Source organism: Sus scrofa, chromosome 8, assembly GCF_054392235.1.
Source record: "Sus scrofa isolate SSC_HxYL_T2T_F1_AM1 chromosome 8, Sscrofa_HxYL_maternal_Yorkshire_Landrace_v2.0, whole genome shotgun sequence".
NCBI classification, from domain to species: Eukaryota; Metazoa; Chordata; class Mammalia; order Artiodactyla; family Suidae; genus Sus; species Sus scrofa.
Window position 1 is genome coordinate 11,110,952 of NC_139390.1, and position 9,425 is coordinate 11,120,376.

The window sequence follows — 9,425 nt, forward strand, 5'->3', positions numbered from 1 at the left end:
TTTAGTTGGGATTGCCTTTATGGGAATACCTGTAGTGGCTCAGTGGGTTAAGAGCCTGACTAGTATTCATGAGGATGTGAGTTCCATCCCTGGCCAAGCTCAGTGAGTTAAGGATCCCACATTGCCCCAAGCTGTGGTGTAGGTCACGGATGTGGCTCAGATCCTGCGTGGTGTAGGCCTGCAGCTGCAGCTCCGATTCTACCCCTCGCCTGGGAATTTCCATATAATGCAGGTGAGGCCCTAAAAAGAAAAAAACAAAAACAAAAAATTGCCTTTTTGGCCTTTTGGTTGAGTAGCAGAAAAAGTCACTGGTTACATTGAGAACGAAATAAAATGTGTGACTTTAAACACTGGGTGGCCAGAGACAGCGGAGTGGCTACAAACTCACATCTTCTGGGACCTGCTCAGCCCCACGCACTGCAGCAGATGGGACAGCCTACAGGCTCATGCTTTTCCGCTTCTCTTTCTCCACCTCCTGCACCCCTAGCAGAACGCGTGTGGTTGTATAAACTGAAGGGAGTGGACAACGTGCTGCTAGTTCCCCCAGTTCAGTTGTTCTGCGCTGGGTGATTTTGTCTCCAGAAGACATGTGGCAGCTTCTGGAGATAGTTTTGGTTGTCACGACTTGGGGAGGTTGCTGCAGGCATCTAGAGGGTGGAGGCCAGGATGCTGGTAATCAGCTAAGAGGCGTAGGACCCACCTGGCACCTCGAATATCAACCCCACCTGTCCATAAAGCCAAGGTTGGCAACCCTGCCATTTACTGAGCAGTTGCTATGTGCCAGGTCGAGTGAAATCCTGAGAGCAGAGGCAGCCCCAAGCAAGCGTATGCTCTGCTCACCAGGGGCTCCCAGCAACTGAGTCCCATCTCCTCTCAGTGGCTCTACTCAGCACCCAGTACACCACAGCCATAGCAACGTAGGGTTCGAGCCTCATCTGCGACCTACACCACAGCTCACGGCAACGCCGGATCCTTAGTCCACCGAGCGAGGCCAGGGATGGAATCCCTATCTTCGTGGATCTTTGTCAGGTTCATTAACCGCGGAGCCATGAAGGGAACTCCCGGCATCCAGTTCTAAGGGTCGCTGTGGTGGGGTCCACCCTCGCCACGGGAAGGCCCCAGAGCATCTAGGACCCCCAGACCTGAAGGCGCTGCCTCCTTGCACAGGCAAAGCTGGAGGAGGGAGGGGTGGAAGCAGAAGACCCCAGTGCTGCTAGGATGGCCAGGCAACCCGTCGGCCCCTCCATCATTACCTTTGAGAGGGCGCCCCCTCACGGCACCTCCCGGGCCATGCTCCACGCACATGTAACCCCTAAAGGTCTTATCTCCATCATCATCCCTTCCCGGCCTTCTGAACGCTGCAGCTTCCCTGCGGCTCCAGGCCAATGGTACCAGCCTCCCCCACCCCACCCCAACCTCCAGTCCCGCGCCAGAGCCCACAAGCTGGAGAACTGAGGGAGAGGAGGAGGAGGGGCCGAGGGATGTGAACTAGCAGGCTGTTCAAAAAGTCTCACAGGTGGCCCTGAAGGACCAACCTTGTCTTCAGCTTCCTCCTTACTCCACGGAAAATCCTTCTGGTCAGGCCAGGAGTGTGAGATGCTTAAGGGTCACTAGGTAGAGGGTGGTCTTGGGGGGAGATGAGGAACAGCCAGGCCCCATCACAGTCAGGTCCTGGGCGTGGCCTATCTTGAGTCGCATGTAACCTTCTTAGAAAATTGTCTTCTTGCCTCCTCTCTCTGCTAATTGCCTTATTCATTCATCAATTTACTGATATAAAATCTCAATGAGATCCATTTGTATAAGGCCCATGTTTTTTATTTTAATTACATCTAATTCCTATTGGATGGATAGTCTTTGACCCATTTTACAGATGGGGAACCTGAGGCCGAGACAGAAAACACTTTGTCTCACGTCACACACTAGAAACTCAAACCCAGCCTTCTTTTACTCTGAAGCCCATAATCTCTGCCGTTGCCCTACTCTCTCTCCTCTTTGATTTACTCAGCCAGTATTTAGGGAGGGTCTCTTACGTGCTGGGCTGTGACCTCAGGGTTGGGGCTATGGCCTTTGACAAGATGGAAACCATCTTTGCTGTGTTATTACTGCCATGTGCAACCACCTATAAGAAATCCCCCTGAATAGCCCACCTCACACTCCCCATGTCCCCACACAGCCTTCCCCTAGGAGCTTCTCACCGTGAGAGATTCCAAAGTGGGCCTAACTTCCTGAGTGCTACGGAAACTGACCCCGCCGGCAAAGACTGCCTTGTGTTTGCATGGCAGCTGTCAGCCCCAAACACTGTTGCCTCCTTTGCCTGTTCTGCCAAGAGCAATTTAGGAGGGAGGCTGGGGAGGGGTGGCTGGGTAGGCGGCCAGCGGAGATATGCTAGATTGCAGAGGTTCAAGTCCGCACTGGTTTTGTTTCGAGTTACCACTGGAGGGAAGAGGCCCTCTTTCTGCCAAGATGTAGTTTTAGGAGGAACATGAGACATTCCCATCGCTGAGCAGTTTTAAGGGATGCAGAATTTCCACCCCTCGGCGCTTCTGAGAGCTTCTGAGAGCTTCCTGGGTTTTGTTACCCAGGGACTCGTCTTTTTAAGGACACCACACACCACACACACACACACACATACACACACCCAAGTCTGTATTGTCGTTTTAAATGTTTTACTGTGTTTTAAAAACATCAATGGCGAAAGGCTGAGGCCGAAGGGAAGCTTTAGCTTCTGGAACTTTCTCTTTGCAAGAACATAGGGGGAGAGGTACACGTGAGAGAGATGGATGCCCCTTTACAGCTTGGCCCACCTGGAAAGACCACGACGGTCCCTCTCCCCTCATCCAGTGAGGGAAGCTTGAGCTGCAGACCCAGGAAGGGCTTGGGGGCCTCCAGACCAGGCTCTTCCCGCCGCCCCACCCGCCCCCAGGCTCGGCCTCTCCCAGCCTTTCTGACCCACCTGCCTCTGAACCTCAGGTTCCGCATCTACAAAATGAGGGTGAAAACACCTCCCGGGGAGCTGGTTGGGATTCAAATAGAACGGGGCAAAGACACGGGCACATACGTGTGATCAATAACTGTTGTTATCTTTTGCGTTAGGGGGAAAAAGAAAGAAAAAAGAGCCCCCTGCTTTTAAGAGCTTCCATAAGGAAGTTCTGAGCTCCATCCTCAGGCCAGTCCGGTGCCGCGTGGACCTCAGCCAGTCAGTCGTGGTGAACACCCACCAGGAAGCTGTACCTTTATTGACCAATGAGAGTCTCACGACAACTCTAAAGCTGTCAGAGCTTTAATTTTTTTCCCCATTAAAAAAAAAAAATCTCACAATAAGGTGAATTCATTAACCTAGGTACCTGCCAAGTCTGGAAATAGAGTAGCTTCTGGGTCGGGTTGGTTTAAGCAATCCAATAATAATATCAACAGCCTTGTATCATTATTGTTACTGTTATTATTATTCTCCTCCCCAGGACAGCCATTCCGTTCTCCCTCCCTCCTTCCCTCTCTCCTTCCTTCTTCCTTTTTTCAGCAGTGTTAGCTTTACCCAAACTATCTTCTTTGTTGAACTTACTGGCGCTTGGAGGGTTAAATCAGAGGCTCAGAGGCAGACCTCCAGCCCAGGTCCCGTCACTCCTCCACCGTGTTAGAAACAAACCTCGTCCCAGCTCTGCCAGTGGCCAAAGGCCTGGGGTGAACCAGAAGCACCATCATTTTAGGAGCTGGAGGGGCTCATAAGAAGACTTTGCGTCTGATCTCGTCAATTCTGCAATGCTTATGTCACCCAGACCCGACCAGACCAGAGTTGTTATTTCATGACCCTGGACATGTTTCACAGGACTCTGTAGAATTGAGATTATTGGGGGGGGGGGTTGCCCCTGAGCTGATAGTCTGGAGACTCGGGGGGCAGGTGTTCTTCCCCGCGTGGGGCCAGGAGGAGCTTAGGGAGGGTCTGGGACGTTGGCTCAGTTCTCTGGGGAGTGGGGTTCAGGTTCGTAGACCAGGTCCCGGTCCCTGCCCTGCAATCTTTTTTTTTTTTTTTTTTTGTCTTTTGTTGTTGTTGTTGTTGTTGCTATTTCTTGGGCCGCTCCCGCGGCATATGGAGGTTCCCAGGCTAGGGGTTGAATCGGAGCTGTAGCCACCGGCCTACGCCAGAGCCACAGCAACGCAGGATCCGAGCCGCGTCTGCAACCTACACCACAGCTCACGGCAACGCTGGATCGTTAACCCACTGAGCAAGGGCAGGGACCGAACCCGCAACCTCATGGTTCCTAGTCGGATTCGGTAACCACTGCACCACGACGGGAACTCCATGCCCTGCAATCTTTGATGTTTTTGAACCCTTCACACAGGATCTAGTCATTGGCCGTCAGCACCAGCAGGATAGATTTTTTTTTAACCTAATATTTTGGGAAGTATTTTTATTTAGATATTTATAGTTCAGAAATAATATTTTTTAACCTGCAAATGTTCTCTATTTTATTTCCTAAGAACAATATTATTATATTACACACAGAATCAATATGAAGAAGTCTAACATTAATTCCATGCTAGTATCAAAGCCAAAATTCATATTTCCAATTTCACTAATCATGATAATTATGTTCCTTACAGTCTTTTAAAATTTTTTATTAATGTACAGTTGGATTACAATGTTGTGTCACTTTCTGCCGTCCAGCAAAGTGACCCAGTAATACATGTATATATATATATATTTTTTTTCTTTTTCTCATGTCACCTTCCATTATGTTCTATCAAAAGAGCTAGCATATAGTCCCCTGCACTATACAGTAGGAAGGATGGAATTTTTTTTTCTTTTTTGTTTGCCATTGTTTTCATCCTTTAGAATCCAGCACTCACTGGGAGCTCAGAGCTCATTAACTAATTTCAGAGCATTTGCACTAACTGGTTCCTCTGTTTAGAACACTCTTACCCCATAGAGTTACCTGGGGTGACTCACTGGTTAGACCTCACTGCATTTAGTCACCAAGAGGCCTTCCTTGACCATATTATCTAAGGCCAGTGACTGTCTGTCGCTTTCACCCCTTTCTCCTCCTTGAATTCCTCTCTGTCATTTGTGTATTGATGGGTTTTAGTTGCTTTCCCCCCTGGCCGTTCCATGGAGGTCGAACGTTCATCTCTGGTGCATGGCTGTCTCTTCAGCAGACTCATCGCTCAATAAATTATGTGCTCAGTGAGTGAGTAAATGAATGAAAACATGCAAATTGCATGGAAAGAGCTTAGTGCAGTGCCTGGTGCATAGTGAGTGAGAGAGAAATATTAGTGTCGAGGATGGATGATGATATCCAAACACACTCTGAGGCTGTCACACTCTGGGTTGGCCACTGACAACCTCAGTGTAGGTCCTGGTAGGCTGGTGACTGTAGGAGACCCCTTTCCCCCTCATCTGCCATCGCTTCCTGCCACCCACTCGAGAAAGACTCCAAAGAGCAATATTTTAACCCACATCTGCTCTCACTTTTTGTCCTTTGTGGAATTGGGACATGACATTGGGGCTACACCTTCCTCTCTCCCCAAACCTTCGATTCAAACCCTTTTGGCTTTTTCAGACTAACATGTAAATGACTAACAACATCCCACCACCTTCCACCCATGTGATCTCTCCCATCTTTTAGGATCTGTCCTCTGCCTAAGGTGCCCAATTTCAATTCTGCCCTATTTCCTACTCCAAAAATTCAGCTCCAATAGCAGCTCTTGTGTGAAACTCAACCTGACATCTTCCAGAAGTTTCTGCCTCTTCTCTCTAGTTTTCCCCCCTGCCTTTCCCGCTTGTGATGGAGTCTTCATCACAAGCCCTGTACTTACCCAAGCCCCTCTCCCCGAGTCCGGAAATGAGCTCCTCAAGGTCTGAGTCCCACATGTGGCAACGGGCATCCCTGGTTTGAATCAGTGGAAGGTATTCCTTCAGCCTGTGGACTGGGTTCAAATCCTGCCTCCCCTCTTACCATCTGTGAGCCCCTAACCATTGTCTTTATCCCATTTTGCTTCCAGTATCCCACCTGACATCAATTCAGGAAGCATCAAATCAGTTCAGGAAGCATCACAGACCAAAGCACAAAAGGATGAGGAGTGGGATTCCAGAACAGGTCACCTATAGGCTGACTTGGGATGGGGGGGAAAACAGGGTATTTTTCCCACTGATATATATATATATATATATTCCTGTTTAGTCATTCATTGAAATTAGACACAGAGAAGCCAAACAACAGTTGAACACAACATATTTCTGAAAAACGCATAGAGCTTTATTGTCTTTGTTCTTTGAGCAGGAAGTCATTGCGCTGAAATCATCCCTCTGACTCATTCAGCTCCAAGATGGGTACTTACTGCTCAGAGAAACGTAGCTTTGTGGGCCATGAAAACATAAAGACAGAGGTCAACAGCCTCTGACAATCACAGCTAAGGAAATGAATAGAAAACAAATGCCAAAACCACAAAAACAAAAATTACAAAATCTGTTTAAATAATCCACTGCACTCCCATAGCGCAAATGTTCCTTTTAACAGGGATCCGGGAGATCTTTACAGCATGTGGAAGGGCTGCGACCTGACACCTTCGAATGGACTCCGTTCTCTCTTGACCTCGTTAGCAGGAACTGCCCTGAACCATGGCGATGAAGAATTTGCAGAAAGAGCTCCAGGACTCTCCACAATAGTCCAAGGCCGTCTTTCTCTGGTGGACCATGTCTGGGTCATCCACACACTCGGGATCTTTGATGGCCATGGTCTGGGTCTGTGCTGGACTGGGGGGGGTGGTGTCTTTGACCTTGCTCTGCCCCCTGAGAGAGGGCTTCATTAACTCCTGGCTGGGTTTCTTGATCCTAATCAGAGTGGAGTTCACCAGCTTGAGATTGGATTCTGGAAACTTCTTTCTGCACACCCTGGTCTTCAGGACACTCTTGGAGTCGCCACAGATCATTTTCTGAGAGCGCAGGTTCCTGCCAATTTGTTTCCAATAGACATTCTTCTTGTTCGACTCCAGGCAAGAGGTTGGATTGCCAGTGAAGACACAGGAAAACCTGCTGTCCTCTCGGGTGCACTCGACCTTCAGGGCAATGCCCTCCTGATGCTCGGTCACCTCCCATCTGCAGTCGGCTTGGTCTTGGGTGATGAAATTGCCTTTGGGCAGGTGCTTGGGCAGCTGGCTTTTCAGCTCAACCTGGGGATTGTCAAGAGCGTGCGATTTATCTGCACTGGCTTTGTGGCCACGTCTATTCTTTCCTTCCTTTTTGGCCTCCACCAAGAGCATGGGAGCAGCCAGAAGGAGGAAGAAGAGCAGGGTGAGGCCATGGATCCTCATGGCTTCGGCTTGGTGGGAACCTGTTTGACAAAAGACAAGGTGAGTCAGGGCTGGGCTGCAGGATGACCCTCCCTCTACACTGACACGGGCCTGCCTGCTTAGCAATGAGATCAAGGAACTATCTAGTTCCTGGAATTAATAGCCAAGCAGTCTATTTGCGTTTTTGCTTGACTTGAGTCATGAGTGTCAGAAACCTCCTACTTCTCATTTGTTCCTCATCACCCTCTGAACCCCATTAACTCTCACTCCCTCCTCTCCTGTCTCAGTTACTCCTGCATTTGGTCACCTGTCAGTCATCATTCAAGAAGCCTTTATGGAACCCCTACTAGTAGGCAGGTGCTAGACTCGAGGTTGAATTTTTCAAGGTGAATAAGAAAGTCTCCCATCTGAAAAACTTAGAGGCAACTCTTTAGGGAAATCTAAATAGCATTAACTAGGAGTCTGTCCCAACTGTGTCCCCAGTTTGATCTTGGGCAAGTCACTCTCCCCCTCTGGGTCTCAGCTCCTTTATCTGGAAATCAAGATGTTGAAAGACGCTCATATCAACTCTCTTCCAGCCCCAGTGGCTGCATTTCCATCTCACTGCTCTACATGGACTCAGATGACCACGCCATGAGAAAGGACATCGTAAGTGACATGAATGGTGGTGTTTGACCCAAGGTCAAACATGTCTGAGGTTTGGACAGTCTGAGATGGGTGGGTAGGTTTGTGAGGAGGTGCATTTGGGCTCCAGTAAGAGCCTCAGGAAAGGCATGAGGAGGGGAGGTCAGGCAATTTGATTCCGCAAAGTGAACCAGAGTGAATTGGGGTGAATTTGGGAGTGCCTTCACTGGGTTGGGCATAGAGAAAGCCCTCAATCAATGCTTTTAAAAACAAATCATTGAGTAAATTGGATGACCTTAACTGCTACACTAAACTGCATAGATTTTATCAGGTGGGCAACAAAAGCCACACTGGAAAGAATTAGCACTTCTCTTTGCTACCTACTGTGTGCTGAGCACTGGGCCCATGTTTTCTTTTCTCACCTTTGTAAATCTGCACCAGAACCCTGCCTGGGAGGTAATTCACCACCAGGTAACAGCTATGACTGCGAAGATTCAGACTGGCAAATGAAATTGTTCAATATTCAATAGCGAGCAAGTAACAAAGTGGGGACAGGCAGCCAGGACTTCTCTGCCCCTCTCTGAAAGCCTCTTGCCTTCCCCTTGCTCTGCCTTTCAGAAACTATTGACAAGAAAGAAAGAAGCCATGATGAACCACTCAAGATTTGGCTTGGCTTAGTTTCCGATGATAAGATCATCATTATTATCAGGGCTCCATTTTAATTTTTTTTTTTTTCTTTTTACAGCCACGCCTGCGGCATATGGAAGTTCCCAGGTCAGAGGTTGAATCAGAGCTGAAGCTGCAGCTTACTGCACAGCCTGTACCAATGCCAGATCCTTAACCCACTGAGTGAGGCCAGGAATCGAACCCCAGAAAAAAACATGGGGTCCCTCACTTGTTGAGCCACAACGGGAACTCCTCAGTGCTCCATTTTAAAAAACAGAGATTTTTGTTTAAAAAGAGGTTCCGCCCTGGGCATATGGCCTCCCTCGAGGATGAATAAAGGGAAGACAGTCACAAAATGCAAGCTCCCAAAATGAAGGTTGGGGTAGGAGCTAGTTTATCAGATAAAGACCCCCTCATTCCTCGGGGGCAGGTCATGAAAGGGAAGAGAGCCAGGCTCTTACCTCTTTCTGAGCTGGCAGATCCCGTGCGGTCCCAGATGTGAGAGTGAACCCGTAGGCTTCCAGCTGCCTTACCCACGAGGTGAGGCAGGGACGGACCTTTATATAAGCACCGAAGATTTTACAACTCACACATGTGAGTTTTATGCACACGGCTCCCAGCCACGCCCCTTCAGAAGGAGCCAGTTCCTGCAGGGAAAGTTGTTGGTGTAATCCTGCAGGACGAGCCATGGTCTAGACCAGCTTCTTCCAACCCTTTCCATGCCCCCCTGCAGCCACTTGGGGAGGACAGCCTGGCCTTGCCGAGACCCTCTGCCTCGGGATAAGGACCCAGCAGCCAAATCCGTGGGGGAAGTTAGAAACAATAGCCCATGTCACAAACTCTCCCTTCAT

The 9,425-nt window shown here is 49.1% G+C and overlaps 1 protein-coding gene across 1 annotated transcript; it reads right to left on the bottom strand.

Annotated features, from left to right (window-relative positions):
* Nucleotides 1-6,229: 6,229 nt before the first annotated feature.
* On the bottom strand, nt 6,230-9,109 carry FGFBP1 (fibroblast growth factor binding protein 1). The gene is made up of 2 exons (XM_003128864.5): nt 9,036-9,109; nt 6,230-7,325 (listed from the first exon to the last, which is right to left on the bottom strand). The coding sequence occupies exon 2, from the start codon at nt 7,303-7,305 to the stop codon at nt 6,592-6,594; it is 714 nt and encodes a 237-aa protein (XP_003128912.3). The 5' UTR covers nt 7,306-7,325; nt 9,036-9,109; the 3' UTR covers nt 6,230-6,591.
* Between the last annotated feature and the right edge of the window lie 316 nt (nt 9,110-9,425).